Source organism: Myodes glareolus, chromosome 11 (assembly GCF_982192425.1).
Source record: "Myodes glareolus chromosome 11, mMyoGla1.1, whole genome shotgun sequence".
In the NCBI taxonomy this organism is placed as follows: domain Eukaryota; kingdom Metazoa; phylum Chordata; class Mammalia; order Rodentia; family Cricetidae; genus Myodes; species Myodes glareolus.
This window is the reverse complement of record NC_142036.1, coordinates 4,807,640-4,834,087: the sequence shown is the minus strand read 5'-3', so window position 1 is coordinate 4,834,087 and position 26,448 is coordinate 4,807,640. Positions and strand designations below refer to the sequence as shown.

The window sequence follows — 26,448 nt, the reverse complement described above, 5'->3', positions numbered from 1 at the left end:
TTAATTCCTGGTACTCACAGAGTGAGGCAGGGGAACTGTAAGTGTAAATAAACCTGGGCTGTACAGCAAGACTTTGCCTTAAGAAACCAAAATTTAAAAAGGAAGGAAGAGAGGGAGGGAAGGAGGAAGGAAGGAAGAGAAATAAAGGGAAGAAGGAAGGGAAAGAAAAGGATGAAGAAAGGAAAAGAAGAAATGAAAGAAAGAGAGAGGGAGAGAAAGGAGAGAGAGAGAGAGAGAGAGAGAGAGAGAGAGAGAGAGAGAGAGAGAGAGGAAGGAAGGAAGGAAAAAAGGAAAGGAAAAAGAAAGAACCCAAGTTAGTTTTGAGGAGCTCAGAGGAATGGTCCTGTCCCCCAGACTTCTCACCCAGCTGCTATGGAGGATGATCTGTCTGATGAAAAGTGGGGTAAGGGGAAGAGGAGAGGTGCCATGTTGGAAAGGGGGGGGGCAGAGGCTGGCAGGGCACTCCAGCCGGGTGGCCAGTGGGAAACATCTCATGCTCGTCTAAAGAAACGTTCACCTTGTGGGATGCTCAAGTGAGTTCAGAACTCTGAAACACTCCCTGCTGATCAAGGGCAGTCACTAGAGTAACGTTTAAGGACAGACATAAAGTCACCATGGTGTAAGAGTATGGGACCCACCTTCCTGATAAACCCTTCTAAAGGGAGAGGTGCAGGCTTGAGTTTACTCTCCAGAAGATCCGTTCCCATACCGTGTCTGCCTTCTGCAGGAGATGTTTCCACGCGGCTGGCCGCGTGCATTTTAAGGTTCACTAATTACTTGTGAGCCAGCCAAGCATTACAGCAGGAAAGTGGGAGTGGTGTACATCACATGCAGAGGGGCAGGCGCTACATTGGGACCATCATTAGAAAATGTCACTTGATTGCTTGCTCACTTGCTTACTGCCACTGGCTGGGAGCCTCCAGGGAGTGAACATATGCAGAACAACGTGGGTGTATTCATTTCTGTTGGACCCACAGAGCTTAGTGAAGGAAAGCAACCTGAATGCAGACATTTTAAGAACACTGCACTTGAGGACAGAGGCCTGGGTCCCCTTAACCTTCACAATGACCAGCTCCTCTGAGCCTCTGTGTAGTTCTGTCCCTAGACACCCACCAAGCAAGACCCTAGGCTGAGCCCATCTCACAGATGAAGGCAGTGAAAACAAGAGTGCTGATGTAAAACCGCGAAGCACAAAAGTATCAACCCTGGATGGGCAGTTTCTCATCACAGCAAAGAAACTACAGCTCCTGAGTGTCACCAGAGCAAAGGGGCCATGTCCTCTGTTCCTGGACTTATGATGGAGACATCAAAGGCCTAGAGATGCAAAGGACCCTGTGATCATGCTGGAGATGGCCAGAAGCTAGCACAGGATAGGACCCCCAGAGTAGGCAATAGGCTCCGGATATGAGGCTGGGTTGGGATGTTGCAGGATTGGGTTCAGTGTGGATCCAGGCATGAGGTGTCAGTCCGGGTACAGATATGAAGAACTCCTTCAGTGCCACTGCTCCTGGCCCTCTTGGCTTCCAGCCACTGACGACTACAGTCTGCTCCTTCCTGCTCATAGTCCCTGAGTGCTAAGTGCTGGGGACCAGGAGCTGGACTTTAGTCACTGAAACACAAGGAGCCCACACTATGTGCCTGTGGTCAGTGTGGCCTGAGAGCCACCCCTTCCTCTGGAAAGAGGGTATTCAGGTAGCCTCTAATAAGAGCAAGCCTTCAAACCCATACCTGTGCCACCCAGCCACAGGGCCAGGACAGAGTGGATGTTTATGATTAATCAGTTTGTTTGTTCCTGTCTGGCTCTCAGTGTTCAGTTACTCATCTGCATGTGACAACCAGTGGTGCTCCCACCCCAGAAGAGGCAGGGATCAGTTCCCTAGGGCAAAATTTCAAGACAAACAAGAAGTCTTGTCAGAATCATGTCACAAGCTGCTGTGTAGGGAGGTGGGCGTCCGGGTGTCTCAGACACATGCACCTCCTATGTGTAAGAACTGTGGCATCGCATTGACTTGGGGGGTGATTAGGTCCATGACACCTATTTCCCAGGTATCAGTGAGAAGAACATTCTGGAAGGTGTGTGGGAGGCTGTGCTGGGTCTTTGTCCTCAGATCCTGGTCTGTTAGGATTGAGACTTAAGATAGAAAGGAAGGGAAGTGGTCCTGGTCCTGGAGACGAAAGCCCATGATGAGGACGGCAGACGGCTTTGTGCCAAGGTCTCTACCTGGCTCCAAGATGGCCGTCTTGATGTGTCCTCTCAGGGCCTTTCCTCCATGATGTCCAACCAGGTGGACTTCAGATGTCTTTTTAAATGAATCTCCTCTTGAAGGGCTCTGGGTTCCCATGAGGTCACAGCTAACTGGGATGTAGGGATCTACCATTCGGATTTGAGAAGATGGAGGAACCCCAACCCCACATGGTCTGCCAGCCTGCAGCAGTGAGAAGCTGCTCTTCCAGTCATAGCTCATGCCGGCTTCTGTTTCTCCCCCACAATTAGGCAGCCCTTTTTGGCTTGTCAACTACCACAGATTCTGGTGACAGGATGTTGAAACTGTGAAGAGTCTGAGTGCCTCGGCTTTCCAAAGGAGAGCCAAGCTACTCATCCCCTATCATTCTGGTGCAGACTCTCTGGGCAGGAGAGTCCACAGCATCCATTAAGGGCCTAAGGAAGTTCAGGAAACTCATTTGCTCCCGGTCAGGGGACCGTGTGTGTGTGTGTGTGTGTGTGTGTGTGTGTGTGTGTGTGTGTGTCCGCGCGCACGCGCACTCGTGCAGAATGCTACAAACTTTTATGTGGGCCCCACAGCAGCAGGAGCCCATTAGCAAAGCCACCAAGCACTACCACCCATCCTTCCCGTGGGCCACCTGAGGGGTGGGAGGGTACAGGCCTGCTGCTTCTGTGAGAGAGAATACCTTTGGACCCACCCTAAAGAGTAGCCTCCTGGCCTTTCATGACCGGGGCTGTCATGCCAGTTCTTCATGAGTGCCATGGGTGGGTGCAATATTATTTGGGAGTATTATTTGAGTTCTTCTTTACCCGAGGAGTGGGTGTCTTGTGGGCTTTGGGGGGTAAAGGAGGGGTTCTTTTTATTATTAAAACCCATCTGAACATCTGATTGAGTACGTAAAGTGCTAGAGCGGCTGGCACTCTGCCTTTCTGCCCTCTGGGGTTCTGGTGTCATCTTTTCTGTCTTGGCTCCAGCAGCTTAAGGGAAATGTCTACGGCCCAATCTCACCCAGACTCCGGTGAGACAGCTGTGGCTTATGCACATTTCGTGCCCACTACTCGCCGAGGTAGACTTTAGTCTCCTGATGGGGTGGGGGACACAGAGAACCTGTGGGAGACATGTAAGGAGAAGAATGCAGCCACCTGGGATGGGTTGTGGTGGTCATCTGGAAGAGTGTTTACATCTGGTACCTCTGACCTTGAGTCTTTCTTTGTTGTTTTCAAAATTATTTTCTTTTCTATTACTTCCATTCTTTATGAACCTTATAGTGAATGATCTGGGTTAAACAGAATAAATAAGCATCCAATTCCTATTCACTGAGTGATGCTGAAAGAGCAACACTAAGACCGGGAACTGGCAGCCTTGTGAATGACATCCATAGGGGAGGCTGGGAAACCAGTGTCTGGAGCAGGACTCAGAAGTGTCACTCACCCGGTGTTTTCTGAGTTCTGGTGACAGAGATGCCTACAACTGACTGGACCATCCTAGGTAGACCTGGCAGGGTGAGTCATGCCCAGAGGTAGAAGCTGGGCTCACTTAGTGCCCCCCATACCAGTGGCTTGTAGGCACACTCCACTGAGTCAGCTATAGTATTCCAATGGACTTGCCTGGATGTTCACATACATAGAATAAAGTTAATGTGCTTTGTAAAATAAAACTGTTGCAGTTCTACTGAACTACACAGCTCTACAAACATCATGGATGAGCATAACTGCTCATGGTCTGCCTACCTTTGTGTGCTCAGTGTGACTCTGAATAAAGACAATAGGTATCTTGTTTTCTTGGGAAGCTTATACTAGAGTAGTTAGAGAAATGTGAGCTAGAGCCAAATGCTAAACTGTGAGCTCGACTAGAAGACCTTGTCCTTCATGGGACTTGGGTGGATGTTGGCACAAGGTCTTTGTTGCTGAGGTGCAACACTGTGGGACAAGAAAGAGACTGTAGGAATGGCTCTGCCTCACCAGGACCCTCAGAGCTATTTGTAATTAGAAGATTTGCAAAAGAAGCATACAACTTGGTGGCCTCATAGACATGAATTACTGTGGTTCCTTACGACCAAAGGTCAACACGCCCTCCCTCAGCTAGCCAGTCTGTTTGCCAGAAATCAAGAGCATTAAGAGACAGAATCCAGAGATGGAGAGGCCCTGATGGGTCCACAGATGGTGTCCTCTCCTGGTGCAAGAGAGAACAGCCTGGAGACAGAGTTACTGTGTCAAAGGGTGACATTAGACCTCGTGGTGTCCATGTTTCTCATTTATGAAGCAGTACCACAGGATAACTGTGGAGCATATGAGGGCTCTCCCAGCATGCTCAGCATTGCAGTGACTCTTCGTCCATGAACATAGCCACTGAAAGACATATGTCACCAAAAATGATGGTCATGACCCTATAATTTAAGTAAGCTCTTCTACCAGAATCAATTATTTCCAGTTTCTGGGTGTCCAGCCCTGTTTTATGTTCTGCACACCCTGACATGTTATCTGCTTATTGTTTGCTTCAGACATGCTCCCCTTCTTTCTTCTGAAGTGCTTGATTGTCTCTGCTCCCTGCTTTACCCCCAACCAGTACAGCAGTGTATTTTAGTAGCTACCCCAGTGATGAACCGCCACACCTAATCTACCGAGTGGAATGAATGTCTTCACCCTCTTCTCAATCCAGCACATGGACACTGGCCTACCTAGCGTCCCTCTCAAGCAGGCATATGACTGTGGCTTGGGGTTTAGCACCCTTCCTTGGGTTTCTAGACAATCCACTGTCATGACTAATTTTTGTAGACAGTGCTTGTTCAGATTGACCCTACATGACATTATTGCTTTCCCTTTGGTTTTCCTTTGTCTTCTTGTTTCATTCTGGGCCGGATTTCCTTCTTTTCTAAAACGTGTCAGTCATTGAGTAGGATGGTTCCTTAGTCTTTATTTAAATGCCATTAGTCCTCATACTGTTGTCTTTCTGTCGGCTTCCTCTGGCCTCTCTGTCACCAGGGCTCCAGGATGACCTGCTGCCGCTCTTCTTACATCCCCTTTGATTCTCATTGCTACTTCCTCTTTGGAGATTCCCTTTTGTCCTGTCTTAGGATAGAACTTACTTTTTTGCTTGCTAGTTTGTTTGTAAATTTTATACATGTGTATGATATGTTATGATAAAATCTACCCTCCCAATCATGGCCTCTTAATCTTTGTTATTGTTCATTGTCTCTGTTGGTTGCCTGCTCTCCGAGGAGGGTTGAGAGACTGGTATAATTTAGAGAAGTTTATTAGAACTTTTAAACTTTTTCTCTCAAGACCTACTGTGATTCCCAAATCTGAGGATTCTTACTTTCTGTGAACCCCAAGTCGGAGAATTCTTGCCTTCTGTGATCCCTCAGTCTGAGAATTCTTGCCTTCTGTGATCCCCCGGTCTGAGAATTCTTGCCTGCTGTGATCCCCCAGTCTGAGGATTCTTGCCTTCTGTGATCCCCCAGTCTGAAGATTCTTGCCTGCTGTGATCCACCAGTCTGAGGATTTTTGCGTTCTGTTGATTCTTGGAACTTATAAATGGTTTACAATGTGATTTTTATTTGTTTGTTTCTGTAGCAGGAGTTGAATCCAGGATCCTACACATGATAATCTTCTGCCACTGAGCTAATATCCACAGCCCACCATCTACAACTTAAAATTGGCTCTGTCATACTCTCTTCTAGTAGAAATGTATTGGACACTTTTGTTCCCATTTCTTAAGTATTTTTCATATATTTACTCTTTATTTCTGTCTCGTGTTCACATGAACTTCCCTAACTCTAGTTAACTTTTAGTATGTAAGTCTTCTCTTCGGCCATGTATACACTCCAACCCACCCACTGTGTGCTTAGTTCAGCCATATATACACTCCAACCCACCCACTGTGTGCTCAGTTCAGCCGTGTGTACACTTTAACCACCCACTGTGTGCTCAGTTCAGCAGTGTATACACTCTAACTACCGTGTGCTCAGTTCAGCAGTGTATACATAACCAACCACTGTGTGCTCAGTTCAGCACTGTGTACACTCTAACCAACCACTGTGTACTCAGTTCAGCACTGTGTACACTCTAACCACCCACTGTGTGCTCAGTTCAGCACTGTGTACACTCTAACCACCCACTGTGTGCTCAGTTCAGCACTGTATACACTCTAACCACCCACTGTGTGCTCAGTTCAGCACTGTGTACACTCTAACTACCGTGTGCTCAGTTCAGCACTGTGTACACTCTAACCCACCCACTGTGTACTCAGTTCAGCATTGTATACACTCTTAACTACCGTGTGCTCAGTTCAGCACTGTGTACACTCTAACCAACCACTGTGTGCTCAGTTCAGCACTGTATACACTCTAACCAACCACTGTGTGCTCAGTTCAGCACTGTGTACACTCTAACCAACCACTGTGTGCTCAGTTCAGCACTGTGTACACTCTAACCAACCACTGTGTACTCAGTTCAGCAGTGTATACACTCTAACCAACCACTGTGTGCTCAGTTCAGCACTGTGTACACTCTAACCAACCGCTGTGTACTCAGTTCAGCAGTGTATACACTCTAACTACCCACTGGGTTTTCAGCTTCAAAGAGTGTGTTTTGATTTGCAGTTGTTCAGTTCATTGTCGCAGCTGCCTGGTGTGTCCTCTAGTGTAGCTGGTTCTTCCTTTCAGTACCTCTGGTGGCAAACACATGTGTGATTGTTCTTCTCCAGCCCCTCGGAGCTTGCGCTCCTCTCTAGCTGGTGTGCTTTAGTCCTCGGGCAGCTGTTGCCTTGCTGTGTTCAGACTCGCAGCTCCTCAGTGGAGTGGATCTGGATCTCAGGATTTTGCGTGGCCTTGTGCTTTGTGGGGTTTAGAGAGTGTGTTTGTCAAGCACTGTGGACTGTCATGAAACAACCATTTCCTCATCGGTTGCTTACTTTAGGCCCCAAATGATCCTTGTGTGGCTGATTTGAGCTTTAACTGTAGATGAGGCTCCTGGTTCAGATGCCTCAGCACTGCCCGTCTCCATAGGAACCGACATGCTGTGCACCCACACCGAGTATGCGGGCCTCAAAGGCCTCTTCCTGTCTCCCGTGGGTATTTTTCGGTTTTCTTCTCTCTAGACCCTAGTTTTAGTAGAGGAAATTGCTTTGCCCTGCTCCTCTCTTTAGGATTTGGGAGTCTTCAGGTTACTTGTCTCTGCATGGATTTCTTCTTATTTTGTATGCCTGGATATGGCTCTTAGTTTTGTAACTAGGTGGTTGCCGTTTGTCCAGTATCTTTAGGGTGTTAAGATGGCTCATAGAGGAAGACAGTTGAGGATCCCTGTTTTCCAAGCTACTAGAAACACACTCTGTGCAGCATAAACAAAGGAAGCAGGGAGAGTACAGTTCCGCATGGAATCTCCCATCACACGGACAGCTGCCTCAAAAACCACACTCATGTGCTGCGGTACAGCGGCTGTCCGCACAGAAGCCAGGCAGTGCCAGGCGAGGTGATACATACCTTTAATCCCAGCATTCAGGACATATAGGCATGGAGATCTGTCTGCTCTACATAGGGACCTCCAGGCCAGCCAAGGTTACATCTAAGACTGTTTTTTTTAAAAAAGGGGGCTGGGGCGGTAAGAAGGACAGCAGTTCTGGCAGCAGGTGAGCACAGAAGGAAATCCCTGCTGCACACAGCACTGCCCTGGGGTATCCCAGGAGTCATAAGCAGGAGGCCATTGGCAGCTCACTCTTGCTCCACCTGTCAAGCCTGGTCAGTGTGTGGCATATGTCTGGTATTGAGCTGGGACGAGACTAAGGATATGTGACGGTCTCACCCTAGTTGTCACCCTAGTGTGACACCCATGCGTGCTCTACCTTGTCTGGTGCAACGGGATGAGATGAGGGAACCCTTCTGGATCTCACCCTAACTTCTGCTTTCACTTCAACAACATTTTAGTCCTTTTGCTCTGCTAGGATGCTCTGGGAAGGTAGAGGAGACAGACAGACCCCCTGGGCTCCAGTTCTTTGGCTGGACTTTGGTCTTGTGTGATGTCACCTTACTGGTGCAGAGTCGGTTTCTTTGGCCCTGTGTTACTTTCTCATGAGCACATAGCCTGTTAGCTCTAGGGAGATAACAGTCAAAGCAGCCTGCTTGCGGTGGACATGGTCAAAGTCTCTGCAAATGCTCTGTAACATGTTGGAGAACCTTGTACCCTACCTGCTCCTACAGCAGAGTGCCTGGCTGTCACTGTCCTCGGAAACCTTGCCACACTTGCTGGAATTCTTTATTCTTCCTAAAAACTTCATCAGAAAATCGTAATGACTACATCACTGGCACAGAATATAAAAGGCTGCTGCTAAGAAAAGCCCCGCTGCTTTGTAACCATGAGGCTGCTGTGTGTTGCTAAGCAACCATCTCTCCTCTTCCCTCCTCCCAAAGGTTTCCCTGCCCTAACCACTGTCGTCATCCACAGAGCAGAAATGTGTCCTCTGGGCCTTCTTGTGCTAGGTTGGGTATTAGGAAGGCGTTGGGTCTTTGAGACCTTTAGCTCCTGTCTTTGTGACTTGGAAGCAGCTGTTTGAGTTTCGGAGAAGAGACCAATGAGTTGGGGTGAGGGGAGGTGACTGATTTAAACTCGTGAATCTGTTGTAACTCCGCATACAGAAATAGTACACAGCAGGGGTCCTGGAAGAGGCTCTTAAAGGCACCAGCACTGCCTGGCCCTCCTAATTTGGGTGTGGGTGAAGGCATAATCCATGGGGCCCCAGCATGTAGGGCACGATTGATAATGTTTGCTGTGGAAACGGTTTTTGTTTGTTTGTTTGTTTGTTTCCTTTGAATTTGTTACCCTCCTGAAAGGACAGACTTCAAGATCAAGATCATGAAGTAGTACACTTTAAGTCCCTTTTTCTCCTGCCTTCCCTTGAGCCCTTTGGGATACAGTGTTGGCTTAGTAATAGAATTTTCAAAGAGGTCCTACCTTAAACTATGTTGTTTAAGTCAAAGGGAAGCGGCGAAGATTGGAATCAAATGGCTACTTTCTTATCTAGTAAAGAATATTCACCGATCTGTACTAATACCAGTACGTTGCAAACAAAGGTTTGTAATGAACCTTCTCAGCCTTCCCTGTGTGTTAGAAAGAATGAGCAAACCCAGCTTTACCCAGACTGCCTTTGTAGTTCTCTTCTGACTCCACCAAAGCTGGGGAAGGTGGCACCGTTCCCCGTTAAAGGCTGGTATTGATGTCTGTTAAGCAATTGTGGTCAAACGTTGATGATCCAAACAGAATGAGCAGATTTGATCATTCTAAGAGAGGTTTCAGAGGTTAAGAATGGAGCTGCCGATCTGCTCAGAATGACTAGGTCTTTCTCTTTGTCTTCCATGTAATTTCTTCTAAAATTCCCCAGGTTTTCAATTTGCAGAGATAACTATATCTTTGGTGCAGTACAGTAGCTTACTGGTAATTATTTATTTGACAAAGGGTTGCTTCAGAACTTTCAGAAAGCAGAAGTCAGGAGAAATAGAAAACTGGATTAAAATTCCTTTAGACTTGTTTTTAATCAGAGTTGCTGCAGACTGGGATTAAAAGTCTTCACTTTGTCAATTGTATTGTTTTTTGCTTTTTTAAATTTTTTTTCCTTTTAAACTGTCTGTACGCCAAAATTACAAGGCGAGAAGCATACAAAAGATATTTGGTAAAGGCGGGCGGTCTGGGTAAATAATGCTCCTTTCATTAGCGTATTTCCCTTATTAACTGTGTAATTAATTGTACATAGCTAAGGGAAGCCGTGGAAATTGAGTTTTGAGATGTATCAAAGCTGACTTTGGCTTCACACTTCCATACAATTTATCATTAATGAGGCCCGAGACGGAGGCTGCAATCTATAATTATTACTTACATTTGAATGACAAGCAAAGAATTTTATCAGCAGAGTTTTAAATGAAAAAGGGTTAGCAGTTAATGTTGAAACTGTTAATCTTTCTCATGAAAATAATTTTGGAGAATATGTTTTAGTGCGAAGAGAGACTTGGGGAGAGCATTCTCTATTAAAATGGCCATTTTCTAATACTCTGGGTGAATTTGTCTACATTTGACAGCAGGGTGCAAATATTTTTGAGAGTGAATGAATATTTTATGGGGTACAGATCTGCTCATGCATTCTGGGAATGGATTATGCAATATTCCCACATACCCTGGCTCGGGTGAGTCTATAAGCCAGTTAGAGAAAAAGGCTGAAAAAATTTAACAGATGTGAGAGTATTTTAAAAGAAATGAACATTTCATTGTTTAATATCACAGATCTCTGCCTTCAGCCCCTTCTCGTGGTTCATTGGCTTGTAGATAATAAGCAGTCAGTACTGCAGGACAGCTGGAACCTATTGTCTGAACCCACAGCACTGGCTGCTCTGCCGTCTCCACAGTGGGCAAGGTAGGACTTGAGACAGGTTTCTGACCCTCGTGACTAGCCTCTGACCACACTGAAGTGGAAACTGTGGAGCTCTCTCCTGCTCCAGGGACTGGGAGGAGCCTCTCTTTGTCATTCAGCAGGTATCTATCCATTGCCCAAGGAGTGCCAGGTCCTCTACCAGGCAGTCTCACACGAAGGAGACTAGGTTTATAGGGAGGCCTGAAAGTCCATCCTTTGTTGAGTCAGGTACTGACTAAAGACTACACCTATACCCCAGTGTGGGTGGAAGCCCCTGGCCAGAGAGATAGGCCAGCGCTAAGCTTTCTGAGGACGCTCAGGCGGCCTCCTGTGGTCAGTCTCCCAGGCAAATCCACACAAGCTTGATTTATCTGCTAGAGGGACCAGGTGACAGGCTGAGCTGCTGCAGACCTGGAACTCTGCTGGTCCTTTGTATAGTTGTAGGTCACCTCACATTTAGGTGCCACTGTATGATGTGCATCTGTGATGTTTTCATGTCTTGAAATTCCTCTTTCCCCCAAGTCTGGTACCATCTTCGTCTCAATCTGAATAGATCTCTGTGATCGGAGCCCCTCGACCTGCCGTGTATGAATCGATCATCAAATATTCTGTGGTCTGAGGGCAGTGCGGCACTCCCACACACCAGGGTTAGTCCACTTGCCAGGATTGTGGCTTTCACGGCGTGCCACGCGTTGTGATGCACGCTGGAGCTCAGCCTGTACACTCCAAGAACACCTTCTCTGTGGAAAGGCATAGCCAAGGCTCAGTCAGTTACCTAGACCGCCTTCAAATCCCAAGCCCTGTATTAAGTTACTGGCTGTTAATTTTGGGTGTACTTGGAGTTCACTTACCTTTGGTGAGGTTGCCTGTAGCTAGATAGAGGTATTAACTAAATGTACAAATACTGGTCTATGTAGCAGAAGCCTGAAGGGTTTTAGAAACATCAAGGTCATTGATGAAATTATTATGACTTTTTTTCTCAGACTTTGACCTCATTCCATTATTGCATGCTTAGATCAAATCTTAAGAATTATTTCTTGCTGGGATAGAGTTTAAACAACTCAAGTATTTTGTAGCTCAACGCTTCAGAAACTTGAGGATGTGAGGAAGACAAGAAACCCAGAAGGGGCGGTTAATGGGGCTAAGATCTTCCAGTTTGTTCTGCACCTGGGCACACAGCACACATGCACACTCTCCATCACGTCATCTCCTCTGTTGTTGAGAAAATCTCAACCGCTGCAAAGGGTACAGAGGCAGCGGGAGTTCCAGCTTATGTAATCAGTCCGCCCTGTGCAGAATGACCTTTCTGAAGCACTGTCACCGGATGCCTCTGTTACTGTAGATGCTCCAATGGCTTCCCCTTGCTCTTAAAATAAACACCTGGCTCCTTGCCACAGCCAAGCTTCTGAATGACCAGGCTGGCAACTTCACTCTGTCTCCCTCTCCCTTCCACCCAACTCCTCTCTGGAAAGTTCCAAATCCATTCTCACCTCAGACTAGGAGCTTTGCGGTTTCTCCCCTGCAGCACCCCAATCTTCTAATTTCCAGATCCTTCCTAAGCCACTCCAAACACACAGATGCAGTGCCTACCTCAGCTCAACCCTCACACCTTTGACCCTTGGCAGTCACCAGAAGCCATTTTGTTAATTACGTCTATTTGTGTTCTGTGGACTCTTCAGCCAAGGGAATCTGTGCCCTCAGATCAGAACTTCTACAAGCTGGTGGTTGGGTCCCAGAGCCTGCGGTACTTAGACTCAAAAGGCAGGCTGATCAAACGAGCTGCCAGCCAATAGGAGGACAAAAAGAGTCAGAATGACCAGCCTTAACCTGATGTAGCTCCAGCGCTTCAGACCCAGCTTGCCAGACAAACCACCTGCCCTGGCTGTAAATATTAATGGTTCCGCACACTGGGAAAAAGTGGTACAATACCTTTAACTATTTTCCATTTCTATTCATCATTGTATTTTACCAATGTTCATATAACCTTAATTTTTAAGATGTTAAATGAGATAATGAGAGTCATAAAATTGTTCATTTCTAATTCTTTGAGTGCCTCTGAGTACAACAGTCTGGCGGTTTAGGCATGCAAGGACCGTCGCTCTCATCAGAGCAGCACCATGTCCTACAGTCTTCACACAGAGATCTCTAACCCTGCCCTGGACCACATCATATATCACACCGAGCTGAAAAGTCCCAGAATGAAACAGACAAGGCTTCTCCTACTTGTTGTGAGTAGGGAAAGGGACAAAGTTAATTAATTCTTTAGGCTTAATCAGAATACTTCTGGGGAGTAATGTGTTCACTGATGCTTTCTGTCTTGACTTTAAGTCTACAAAACTGCGGTTTTGCTTTTCCTCTATAAATCTCCATCACCAAGTCCAGTGGAAGCTGAACATCTACAGGCTCCTGTGCCTCTGGGTACCAGGAACATCTTTCAGAGCTCTCTGGTGATCTCTGTGTCGTGGGCTGGGGTGCAACCCAGAGCCAAGGTGTTGACCTAGCATGCTCACAGTCCCAGGCTCCGTTTCTAGCATCCCAGTGACAAGCAATGAAGATGACCTGGAGTCTTCAGGTCATCTGGGCATCCAGAACCGTTTATCAGTGGAACTTGTAATTCTCAACTTCAGTCTCTATTGGGAATACCAAAAGTCAACATTATAGAACGACAATGTATTATTAATTGTTCAGTTTCCAATAGACTGTGCTCTGTGCAATTAAGATTTAGCTTTTTTTCTTTCATCTTTCAAAGCCAGTGAAATGTGGCTGTTTTACTTCCAAGGAGCAGGTCCATCCCGAAGCAACTCCCCATGGTACTTAGGAAGGGCATGCCATTCTCTTGAGTGTTTTTTGAGGCCAGGGAGTTCTTAGTTCCTGCATTTTCTATTACAGAAAGGATTTGGGAGCTGGATCTCTCTATGTAAAACAGACTGGCTTTGCGCACTCTCTGCAGCTCAGCCAGCCTTGAACTCATGCCCATCCTGCCAAGCTTCGATACATGAAAAGGATTTCTAATGAAATTGATAATTTAGCGGTGTCTGTGGCCTCAGCCCCCACACACTGAGCTTGTCATGTCTTCCCTGCGCTGTTGCATCACCTTGACTTGCTCGTGAAGCCTGTTCCCTCCATCTTAACTGAGTGTTAGCTGAGGACTTTCTCTGTATGGTGTTCGGTTTTGAGGTATTTCTACTGCACCAAGGATTTACGATTTTTTTTTTATCCACACAGTTTGATTGGTTTCGATAAGATGGAGAGTACATTTCTTAGCCACTTGAAAATTCACATTGAAAACAGCTGTTCAAGGTCCTTGGTCAGACCTGGTCAGCCTGAGAAGCAAAGCTTTTAGGAGACAAGCTTGAAAATGATCCCAGCTCACACTTACCAGCAAAGCCAGCCCTTAGCCACGCCGGAGGCTTTCGCTAGCCGGCTGTATCTGCCCTGCCACTCCCCGGGTCGCTAGGGCAAGGGAAGCCTGGCATTTTACTGTGGTTTCCAGTCAGAATGCCTCATTGTTAAAAACATTCTGCCAAAGCAGTCTCTAAACTGCACTAGGAAGAAAAACTCCCCAAAGTCTTCCATTAATCCCCACATTTATTTTTGTCCTATTCCTCCTTCTCAGGCTCTACGTGGAGAATCCAGAAACAGAATTTCAGAAAGGCATGTCTATTTTTATTCTCGGATGCTGGCAGGTACCTGCCCTCACACTCTTGGGTCTCACTGGGACCTGCATGTTGTCATGGGCGCATTACTTTTAAGATGGGCAGGGGGTTATTTGTATCCCGATGCCTCTCTGTTTTTGTGTTTTTATAGTCCGTGGCTCCTGTTCCAAGTGCATCTTTCCCAAGCCAAAAACCAATGAAACTTTCCCCTCTGACCACTTGGCTGTGTCCTTCATTGAGTTTTTCTCATGCAGTTTTGAATTTCTAATTTTGAATATGTAATGTTATTGCCATATTAAATCAACAAACAGTATTCAGGATGTGCCTGCTACAAATGTTTAGATCGCCCGCAAGCTTTACCTAAGCAAATGTGTGCTGCCTCCTAAATCTTCGCATCCGTGTGCATGAGGTAAAGTGGCCGCGCCTACTTTATCCTGCAGCTGGTTATATTTTTGCTGAACTTCAAATGTCTTATGTTTGGAATTCTAACCCTTGACAAGGATGTTTCCGTTCAATGTATTAATGAAGACAGGTGAAGGTGTTTGTTTTTAAAGAAACAAAGGTCATCAGCTTCCCCCGAATGGCATCGATGCCTCTTACTCCTTGTTTTCAAAAGCATTAGTCTCGCTTGTGACACTAGAACTCTAACCTCCCTGTCTCGTCCCAGAAAACATGAATGGATTGTATTCCGCCACAAAGGTCTGACCATAGCAGCAGTAAATTAAAGGGCATTGTGCCGTAATGGGCTCCCAAGTAAGCACGGGGGGGGGGGGGGGTGTTGGAAGCCGAGCTTTCCTCGGACTAATTGCTCCAAACCAAGTCCTCCAAAACTCAGCTTTAAAAACCACTTTCCCCAAGGTGGGCAGATGCTTGCTTTTTGCAGAGTCACTGGGAGAATGAATCTTTGTGGGGGAAGTTTCTATGTGTTCCCTGTCTGTGATCCCAGAGGCCTCATTTAATGCTGACATCGATGTTCTTTGTGGATCCTGACTCGTGAAATAGCCAGGTGGGTCCTGGTGGGCCTATTTCCGAATGCTGCTCTGTCCTTGCTGTGTTGCAAGGAATGAGCTGATTTTCATTATTGTACTTGATGCTAGCAATAACTCTTTCCTGAGCACTCACTTCTATCACAGTGGGGGATAAGAGCCACCAAAGAAGCACAGTGTCTGTGACCTTCAGTGGGGCCAGCCTAATGCTAAACCCATAGACTCCATCCTGCTGCTGTGCTGAGTTTCCTGGGTGCCAAGGCGGCTGCCATGTGTAGGAAGTAGCACCAGGGACCACTTAGGCCTGCACCGCTTCCGGGCTGCTGCTCCAGTCTTCCCCTATGAGATACAGAAATGTCTTTGCTGTCAAGTAAAATGTCCCAGTTCTACTGCCAAGGTTGCCTTGTTGCCTGCAGTCACGTGACCCTTAACTGTAAGGAAAACGCCTCTAGTTCACCCTCAGAAGGTATCAACCAACATGAAGAGGATGGGCAGCCCCCCTTGAAGGAAGACTGAATCAGTGGTCTTGGAGGCTCTTAGTGGGCTCAGAGTTAGGGAAATGCCGAGCTGAGTTCTAGATGTGTGCCCTTCGGATTCCAGTAGAGCTTCATTCAACCACAAAGAATGAATGGAATCATCTCATTCACAGGAGAGCAGGTGGAGCCCGAGACCACCGTGTTAAGTAAAGCAAGACACTGCAGGTTTTCTCGCAAACATGGAATCAGACTGTACAAATGGACTTGAAAATATCCGAGAGACTCAAGGGACAGGTACAGGCGCAGCAGGAGTGGGAACAAGAGAGGGCAAGGGGACAGACTTTTAAAAAGAGGAGAGCATATCAGAGACAAAACCTTAAGGGTAGAAGGGCTCTGGAGTAGAGCTTTCGGGGCCGTCATTGTGTTTCCAGGGCTACAGGAGAGTGCTGGGACAAGAGCCACAGGTTCACAGCTGTTTCCTGGACTGCCTGAATGGAAGAGTCAGAAGGGAAATTTATAGTGAAACATTTCAAATAATTTATGTTGCTGTATGCTCTGAAACTTATGGTTCTAGGTTTCAGAGGATTTGGAGGGCATCTATCATCAGTGCAGAATTTTAGTCTGCGATAGGGTCATAGGGATCCCAGGGGACCAGCAAACACTTTCTGCAGTGGCCGAAATACCAGTCTCCCTGAGAAAAGACTGACTTCATGGAGAGTGAGAGCTGAAAGCATGGAGAGAACCAAGCAGGGTGTGTGCTGACAGGGACAGGCATTCTTTAAGTAGACTGGGGCCTCGGTGGAGTCATGAGATTGGGGTCCTAGGGATGAGGGCAGAGCTCAAATCATAGGACAGTAAAGTCATGGGGTGATGATAGGTCCCAGATTATAGGACAAGAAGGTCATGGGATGATGGAAGGTCCCAGAGATCATAGAACGAGAAGGTCATGAGGTGATGGAAGGTCCAGATCATAGGACAAGGTCATGAGGTGATGGAAGGTCCCAGATCATAGGACAAGGTCATGGGATGATGGAAGGTCCCAAATCATAGGACAAGAAGGTCATGGGATGATGGAAGGTCCCAGATCATAGGATGAGAAGGTTATGGGGTAACAGCAAGTCTCAGATCAAGACATGAGAGTCACGAGGAGATGATGGTGGGACTCAGAACATAGGACATGAAGATCCCATATCATAGGATAGGTGGTGGTTATAACTTCCAGAATCACAAGGCAGTGTCCTAGTCAGGGTTACAATTGCTGTGATGAAACACCGAAGGAACTTAAGAGGAAAGGGTTTTTACTTCAGTTCCTACTTCAGGTAATAGTCCATCACTGAGGAAAGTCAGGGCAGGCACTCCAACAGGGCAGGACCTGAATCAGGCTGATGCGGAGGCCATGGAGGAACGCCGCTTACTGTCTTACCCCACACGGCTCGCTCAGCCTGCTTTCTTGTAGAACCCAGCGCCACCAGTCCAGGGATGGCGACACCGAAAGTGGGCTGGATCCTTCCCCATGAACTGCTAATTAAAAAGTGCCTTGTAGGCTTGCCTACAGCCTGGTCTTATGGGGGCATTTTCTCAGTGGAGGCTCCTCCTCTGATGACTTGTGTCAAGCTGACATAAAGCCAGCCAGGACAGACAGTAAGGTCATACGGAGTGGTGTGGGCAGGGTGCGACAGCCGGTCCCAGTCAGAAAGATGCCTCCATTTCTGAATGGATTTGCTCGAGCAGAAGCACAGCAACTGATCCAGGGAAGGCAGCAGGGACTGCTGTCCTGTGGGATGGAATCCAACAAGTGAAGGGGAAGTTCATCTACGAACAGTGCTGACCCACCCTTGGGGATTTTGCGGATGGATTAAATGCCATCAACACCCCAGATCCTCTCTCGTTTCTTAAGTGACAGCTACCTGCAGTCACTTGTGGTCTGAGAACACTGTGTACAAAATTAAATCACTGGAGTATTTTAAATGCATACCCTCTGAGTGCCGTGATGGAATCTTGAGCCTTCTCACTCCATCCAGGCAAATCACACTCTTGCCTGGTATATCCCCTGTGGACACAGCCTACCTGCTAGTCACTTTCTTAATAGCAAATCAACTGTCACGGTACCATGGTGTTCAAGTAAGCAATATTCTGCTTAGTAATGGCCCAAAGCCCAGGAATGATGCTGCCAACTTGAATGTATCAAAACAAACAAACAAACAACAAACAAACGAAAAAACTGCCTCAGTATGTGTCCTTTAAAGGAAAAAAGTAAAATTTCTCAAAGAAATCAAGTGTTGGGATTGATCTAATCAAGGTAAAATCTGAGTTATTCTAACTAAGTTGTTACTAAGTTGCTACTGTTAACTCTTACTGGCTTTGAAAGACTCCCGTGGGGCGTCTTCCCTCGGGAGAGGCCCCTGCGCCCCAAAGATCAGTCGAAAACACGCAGCCGGATGCAAGCAGCAAGAGGTTTATTGAGGATATACGGATACCCGGGGCGACCAAGTCTCTCGGGGACTTGCGCGCCCCCCGGTTGGGGGTGAGAGGTTTTTATAGGAGAGCAGAAGCGCGGGTACAGAAGCAAAAAAGCGTGGTTATGGGGATTCATTTCATTGGTCAGTTCAAATAAGGCTAAGCTGAGTGGCACATTCTTGACCTTTTACCTAAATACCAAGAAGGGGGTTGTCCAGACCCACCTGGATACCAAGGAGGGGGCTGTGCTACCTGTTTTTCTTATCTCTTCCTGCCTTCCTAGCTGATCCTGACTCACATCCTGTCACAGGACAAAAGGCTCCCTTCCCCTCCCTTACAGCAAGGGGCCTGAATTGTCTATTTCTAAGGCCCTGCATTTCAGCATAAAGGGTGGTATATATAATTTTTTCCTTTACAGCTTAATTTATAAAGATATCTCCTAGGATTGTTACAAGCGATGACACACTATGCAGAAAGTCCTGCAAGACTCAGACACCCACTGAGGCATTGGAAACTGTCCGTGCTGGGTAAACACTCACTGATTTGTGAAGAAGCAAGGGCAGTGGCTGTGACCACGGCTAGGACTAGGTCAGCAGTGGATCCTGAGACCAGGCTTAAGCTTTGGAGATTGGGGAAATCCCCAGTCAACTACCTTTTCCAGGATCTGCTCTCCCATATGCAAGATCAAGCCCGATATGAGCATCTTTTCATTTTCAAAAGAAAAGCTCTGTAGTGTTGCAAACAATCAAAGCCTGACTATAGCAGTCAGCACTAAAGATAACAAAATAAAGAACAACAACAAACAAAACCAGCCCCCCCATGTATCAGAAAAAGCAGAATTGACTGAAGAGTTGTGTCTTCCTTGGTGTTGGTTGCTAGTGTGTTTTGTTTCATTCTGTCCTTATTTTCTATTCACCTCTTTATTTTATTTATATAACTAAAAAGTCACAATTTAAAAACAAAACCCCTAGGATTAGAAAAATAGTTCTGTAGGTAAGCTGCTTACCACGCAAGCATGAGGATGGATCTGAGTGTGAATGCCAGCACACACATAAAAGTCAGGCATGGTGGCATGTGCCAGTAATTCCTGTACTAGTGATAGGCGGATCCTTGGAGCTCACTGGCCAGCTAGTCTAGCCAAATTAGCTCCAGATTCAGTGAGGAGAGACTGCCTAAAAGAATAAGATAGACAGTGATTAAGGAAGACTGGACATAGACCCTAAGCCTCCACACACATACACCCAGATGTGAACAAGTACATAAACCAAAACCAAAGGTCTCCTTCCATACAGTTTTCACCTCTGTGCATGAAATAAAGATGCTCAAATGGCCACTTAAAAAGACTCATGCCTGAATGCCCTCTACAGAGTAAGCGTGGATACAGCTAAATTGTAGGTCCATTGGCCTGGCAATCAGAAGTTGGCTGGTCTGAAAGCACTGCCCAATCTCTTCTGGTCTCACTGCTCCTGGAAGAGCAGGCCACAGGACAGACAAAAACATAGCAGTTTTGGTTTTGTTTTTACTGATTCAAATGTGCTATTTCACTACAAAGGCTAAGCCTCACCACAGACTGTTACCACAAACCACAAAACAGAAAGGAAGACTTCATATTAATTGCTACAACAAGATGGACAGAAAGCAACCTAAGGAAGGAAGAGTTTGTTTTACCTGGTGGCTTGAGGATATAGTCCATCAGGATGGGGAGAGATGGTAGCTGGCGTGGCAGGAGTGTGAGGCTGCCTGCACACATCTCAGAGAACCAGGGCCACAGGCAGAGGAATGCCACATTCCCTTTCTCCTTTCCTCAGTGTGGGACCCCAGCCCATGGATGGTGCCACCACTTGTGATGAGTCTGCCTTTCGCAGACATGCCCAGCAGTGTACCTCCTAGGTGAGTCTAAATCCAGCCAAGGTGACCACGAAGGTAAACCATGCCAGAGCCTAGAATGTGGCTGAGAGATGTGATCATCACTTCCAGTACATGAACAATGTTACTTATAGATATTAATAGGGAATACTGATCAAACAGAGATGTGTGGGGCCGGGCATAGCCTGGTGAGCAGTGCATGCTGAGAGAATAGAAACCTTAGATCAGTTTCATTGCAATGAAGCTTATTGAAAAATGACTAAGTTCCCAGGAGGAAATGACAGTGTCAAGACCTACCTCATCCCCCGCCGCCGCCACCCAAGCTGAAGCCTCGAGCTGAGGCTGCAGTGAACTTGGAAGTCCAAGTGAACTTGCTGTGACTCCATAGTGAAGCTGACTGTACAGTCTGAAGAGCTGTGGTTTACATGAATACATGGTACCTAGGAGCAGGGTGATCCTGCCAGGGCCTGTCGTAGAAGCTATGGTTTTGCCACAAAAAAAGGGGGGGCCGCTGTTCATAACGGGTCTCCTGAAAGGGTTTTCTAAAGGAAAGCCAGGGTCAGCCTCTCTGCCCAGAGTCATTAGTGTCTGCTTCTAGAATGAAGGAAGCATTTCATACTCTGAGACTACCCACCTAACTGGTCCTGTCGTTCAGTCCCTACACCACGTCTGGACTCAATGACCCTGCCAGGATTTCACAAAACTGAAGTGTTACACTGAAGTGTGCTAAGGTTGTGTTACCCTGCTAAGGAACTGGTGAGAGGGACCTGCGAAGAGCTATTGCCTTGCAAACTTCATGACCTGAGTTCAGTCCCTGGAACTTACAGTGGAAGGAGAGAGCCGACTCCCCTGACTTCCACAAATATACTGAGGAGTGCGCGCACACACGTGATACACACAATAAGAAATTTTAACGAAAAAATTAGGTACAAAAAAAGGAGTACTTTTGATGCTCCTCAATGATTATTTTTATTCAAGTGTGTGCATGTATTTGTACATGTGTACACATTTACATGTTAGTGTTCACGTATGCATCGTGTGTATTGTATATATGCGTATGTGCACATGTGAGTGTGGACACTGGAGGATGATGTTGGGCATCTTCAACCCCTTTCCACCTTATATTTTGAGGCAGGGCCTCTCGCTGGACCTGGACCTTTCCAATTTTACTGGACTAAGTCTGGCTAGCGAGTCACCACCATCTTCTCAGCACCGAGATCGCAGGGTCACACCACCATGCTGCTTTTTCTGTGGATGTTGGGTCCAAACTCAGGTCCCTCATGCCTGCATGGCAAACTCTTTCCCAGCTGAGCCATTTCCCCAGATTCCGCCACAGTTGTCTCCAGGGAAGGTGGCTGTGATTCGGTTCTGCGCAGTTTTCCATCACTCTGTCTCACAGGCTCTAGCTCCAAGTCAGAGCACCCTGAGGACCAACAGTGTGTGGGAAGGACAGACAGACTGGTAGAGACTCTGTTGAGACTCAAGATGTAGACAGTTGCAATGGGCCTTCTAAGCAGGCTGCCTCAGTACCCCACCAGAGCTCACTGCTTGGCTTAGAGGATCTCCAGGATCCCTATAGACTTTTTTGATACCCACTGATTCCCAGGGCACAGGACCACAGGGAGGAGGCCCAGCAAGGGCACAGGACCACAGGGAGGAGGCCCAGCAGGGGCACAGGACCACAGGGAGGAACTCACTGACTCCCAGGGCACAGGACCACAGGGAGGAGGCCCAGCAAGGGCATAGGACCGTAGGGAAGTACTCATTGACTCCAAGGGCACAGGACCACAGAGAAGTGGCCCAGCAGGGCACAGTTAATGTCTAGAAGGATCCTTGTACACTCTGTCAAAGCTTCCATTCTGAGTCGCCTGTCACTTGGAGTGTGTGTTAGCAGTGAGGACTGACTGGGAGGACTGCTGTGGCTCCTTCAGCAGTGGGCAGGAGTAAGAAGACTGAGCCCTTGGCTGACTACTGGGGGCTGGCTACTTTATACTAAGAGGCCACGTATGTGCAGGCATGCACATATATGCACATCTTTTTTTTATTGTGCTGTCACATTTGAAACCCATGTCTGCCTGTAGCATATAGCAAACTAAAAGTCCACAGTCGGGGCTGAGGATAAATCTCAATGGTAGAGCACTTGCCTAGCAAGAAAAAACAGAAAGAGGCAGGAAAGAGAGCAGGGAGGGGAAAGGGAAGCTGAGCTACACTCATCTGAACTACAGACATCACTCTGGAGGATAGGACCACTCCATCCTGCAGAAGTCCCCCATCAGCTGGGTGTGCTCCTCCTAGCAAATCTTCCTGGAGGTCTGTTTTCTGGAGTGAGTGGACTGGTAAACTGTGGAGGCCACATAGTGTCTCGGTGGCAAGGAATGGTCAGAGGACTTTATGTCCTCAGCCACCAGCAAGAGTAATGTGTGCTCATTGGCAAGCACTGGGACCGTGAAGCCTGGGATGATCCAGAGTCTAACTCTGCTTCCTCTGGCTCGTGTTGGTTACCCCTGAGATATTCAGATTTCAGCACAGATCTTAGCAGCTATGGTCTAAATGGTTCAGCAAAATTCCAACTTCTGTGTAAACCCCATGGGAGAGAGAGAGGCCCACAAGCAGTGGGTCTGAGATCTCTGGCTCTGGACTGACTGACCCAAGATGGCTGCCTGACCCCGTGTTTCCACATTTGCATGTGTGCTAACACTTCAAGTGTCTCCCATGTCAGTGTGTGTTGTGTCAGTGCCTGGTGGGTTGGTAGCACTGTCTGAGAACACCATAGCTCCTGGTTAAACAGGAATCTGTATGCACTGAGTGGCACTTCCAGTGCGTATTGTCAGCAGAGGAGGTGTCTGTCCCTCCCCAAGCCCTTGGGAAGCTGAGCATCCTCTCTCCTCGCCAGAGGGCCTGGTTAAGGCTGTGTTTCTGGTTCAGCATCTACGCAGAGGCTTTCCAGCAGGACCCTGGCTGGTTACAAAGTGGTGTTCAAGCAGCTTACTTGCCATTTTTCAGGTAGATGACTCCAAAGATTACTGGTTTAAGAACCAATGGTCTTCTTAGAAAGAGGAGAAAATGAAATATTTGCCGTGCAGGCTGTTACTTACTAAGCTGCACCCCCCAGGATTTTTGGTAGCTATATTTAGTCCTGTTTTTAAGTTTGCGTCACTGTTTTCTCCTATAACCTCATCTGACTTGTGTCTTCGTCTTCCTTGATCTGCGGAGTGCTGTTCTCAGGGAGGTTTTCAAGCACACACCCTGCTGTCCCTGCTCATAAGTTTCCCATGGCTCCCACTGTCAGCTTGTGGACATCCCCCTAACCCTGCTCCTCCTTGGACCAGCTCTCCTGCTCCTCAGCATAGCCAGAACACTGACCTGGCCCCTGGGTCCTATCTGTTTGTTCCTCTCCATCCTACACAAGTACTACAGTCTTATGGCAGGCTCCCATCCCCCAGTTGGACACGTTTTTCTCACCAGTCTTGTCTGCCTGTCTTCTCTAGCAAATCACCTTTGCTCAAGTGCACTTCACAATTCTGGTCCCAGTGCTGAAGCTCGGTCCCGGGGTGGGGAAATCACATACATCTTGAGCCAGAAGCAAAGCTGCCCTAGTTCCAGCCCTGCACACGTTCTGGTCCCGGATCCCATGCCTGACTCTGTGTATCCTTCTCAGGCCTACATGGAAGACCATCTGAAGAACAAGAACCGACTGGAGAAGGAGTGGGAGGCACTGTGCGCCTACCAAGCAGAGCCCAACAGCTCACTTGTGGCCCAGAAAGAGGAGAATGCATCCAAGAACCGTTCCCTGGCTGTGCTGACCTGTACGTACCTAGCCTGGGTGAACTAGCGGGGACAGGAAGTGGGGACTCTTGGCTGTGATTTACTCTGCCTGCCACTGTGGTCTGCAGAACCACTCAGCTCTGCGCCTTCTCTGTCCACTGATCTGAGCCCCCATTGAAGACTACTGCCTGTTCCCCCTGCAACTGTCCCATCCCCAAAGCAAGTCTCCTTCTCTTGACCCAGTGGAGAGCTCTGCCAGTGGGAACTAGCACTAGGGCTGTTTGCTCTAGTGTCGGAAACCTATGGGATTCTAGTCTGTAAACATGTGGGGCTGTGGGTACAGGCATGGTGGTTAACACAGAGCTATGTACCCTAGGTCAGCATTAGCAGTGCTCACTGGTGTCACTGGTACAATTGGCACACACCTTGATGGCTTCACTCCAGTTGGATGTCACTGAAGTCCCGAAGTCACTCTGTTGGAGAAAGACTTAGTTTCCTACTGTGTGCTTAACATATACTAGGTGGCCATGCAAGACACAGAGCCCCTGGTGTAAGGACTCGGTGTGTACATCTTCATAGTACCTGGCCCTCCTCCTCATCACTGGCCATGGGTATCACTGGTTCCAAGGAAAGTCTGGATTTTGACTAAGCCTCCCCAAGGAAGCCCTCAGTGAAAGTCTCCCATACAAATAGGCACTCGATAAATGTTGGTCTGTTGATGATGAATAAGGAATATGATTAACTTGTCTTCCACTTCAAGACAAGTGGTGCTTGTTCATATTCCAGAAATAATAAAGTGAATTTTGCTAGCCCAATTTTGAGAGCCTAGCCTAAGGTCAGCATCAGAAGAGTCCACAGAATGTGGACCTATGCTAATGAAAGACCACACCTTACCACTGACCCCCGACTGGGGCTTTGCAGCATCCTGCCCAGGGGCATCTAGGGACCCTTTCCCAATAGCAAAGCACTGTAGCATCCCCTCCAGTCATACCCCTTGATTGCTCCTCAGAGTAAATGGAGAAGTTTGGCCTGAGCTTCAAGGCCTGAATCCATGTCCCAAAGTCACACAGAATGGCGAGCCTTTAGAATCCAGACCACCCTCCAACATGTGAACATTTGCCAGAGAGAAGCTGGCATTCCATGCTCTACTTTATGGGTTCAGAGCATATCCCTCTTTAGACAGCTGTGATCAGAAGCTGTTGTAACCAACAGATTTCCTATTTAGAAGAAAAGCAAAGTAAGGCATGTCCAGTCAGCAAGCAGGTTTTGTTAGACACCAGCTGTATCAGACAGTTGACAGGTGCTGGCATGGCTGAGGACCAGGCCGTTGTCCCTGCGGCAGAGTTGGAATGGATAGAGGAAATGGGGACAGAGGGTGAGGTAGAGGTGAAGAGCAGGGAGAAGCAGGACAAAGGTGTCTGACTGTAGCGCAAATTCTAATTGATCGTAATAATAAAAACCCGGAGTCAGACATCAGGGTACATGCTAAAAGATCGGAGAAGTAATGAAGCCAGCCACTAGAGAGACTTTACCTCTACCGAATTTTCAGTCTGAAGGGAGCAAGATCCTGTCTTCACGAATCCTCAGACTGAATGCCATGAACTCCTGTTTCCTCCCACCTTATATTCCTCTCTCTGACCAGTCATATCCCTTCCTGGCTCCACCTCCCTAGTAGTGGGATTAAAGGCATGTGACTCCCAAATACTGGGATTAAACATGTCAGTCACCACTGTCTGTCTCTGTGTCTCTTTTAGACTGGATCAATCTGGCATAACCCAGGGTAGCCTTGAACTTACTGAGATCTGTCTGCCTCAAACTCCCTAGAGGTTTGATTAAAGGTGTGTGCCACCACTGCCTGGCCTCTATGGCTAACTAGTGGTTAGCTCCACCCTCTGGTCTTCAGACAAGCTTTATTTGTTAGATAACAAATAAAATATCATCGCATCTGACTGTGTTTGAATTTGAAGTCTGCCCCTCAGGACAGACATGTCCTTCCCTAAGGACCTGGCACAGGCCAGCAGTTGGCACCACTGTGGCAGCTGTAGGGGAGAATCAGGGCCCTTGGGTCTCTGTGACAGACAGGCACTCAGCCCTGTCTGCCCACACTAGAATAATGCAAAGAAGAAAATTCTGCCAGGCATGCCTGGAACATGATTGGTGCCACTGCTTGGTGCCAACCAATGGGACTCTGCTACCCAGCTCTCAGCTCGCAGCTCTGGTGTGTAAGCATGCATTGCTAGGGGGTCAGGTTTCTGCAGCTGCAGGACCCCCCAGCCGTGAGTGCTTCTGATAGAGACTGGCCTTTCTACTCTCTAGTCTCCCAACACCCTCTTCTGATTTTCCCTCCTCTCTCCGAAGCAGTTCTCTCCAGCTATGGCTTGCCGCCCTCTTTTCCAGACTCTGGGGGACCCTGGAACCCCTCCTCTTCCTTCCTGCTTTGCTTACTCTTCTCCTATTCACAGAGCTGGCCCTGTCAGAGTCAAAGGATGCTGAGGACATTTCTCCCATGTTGCTCTGTTTATGAGAATACATACTAATAGCCCACCACAGGAGGGTGAGTGACAGGAGGCGGTTTCCCAACCCTCTGGACTCCTAGTGGGGTACGTTTTGGTGTCTAGGAAAAAAA

At 47.6% G+C, this 26,448-nt stretch overlaps 1 protein-coding gene across 2 annotated transcripts in view; it reads left to right on the top strand.

Moving 5' to 3' along the window:
* Ptprn2 (protein tyrosine phosphatase receptor type N2) overlaps positions 1-26,448 on the top strand; it is a 733,386-nt gene that overhangs the window by 645,224 nt on the left and 61,714 nt on the right. For both annotated transcript variants that reach the window (XM_085698049.2, XM_048437696.3), the window contains one exon: positions 23,716-23,863. In XM_085698049.2, coding sequence (XP_085554175.2) covers positions 23,716-23,863 — 148 coding nt within the window. The remainder of the gene's footprint in view (positions 1-23,715; positions 23,864-26,448) is intronic.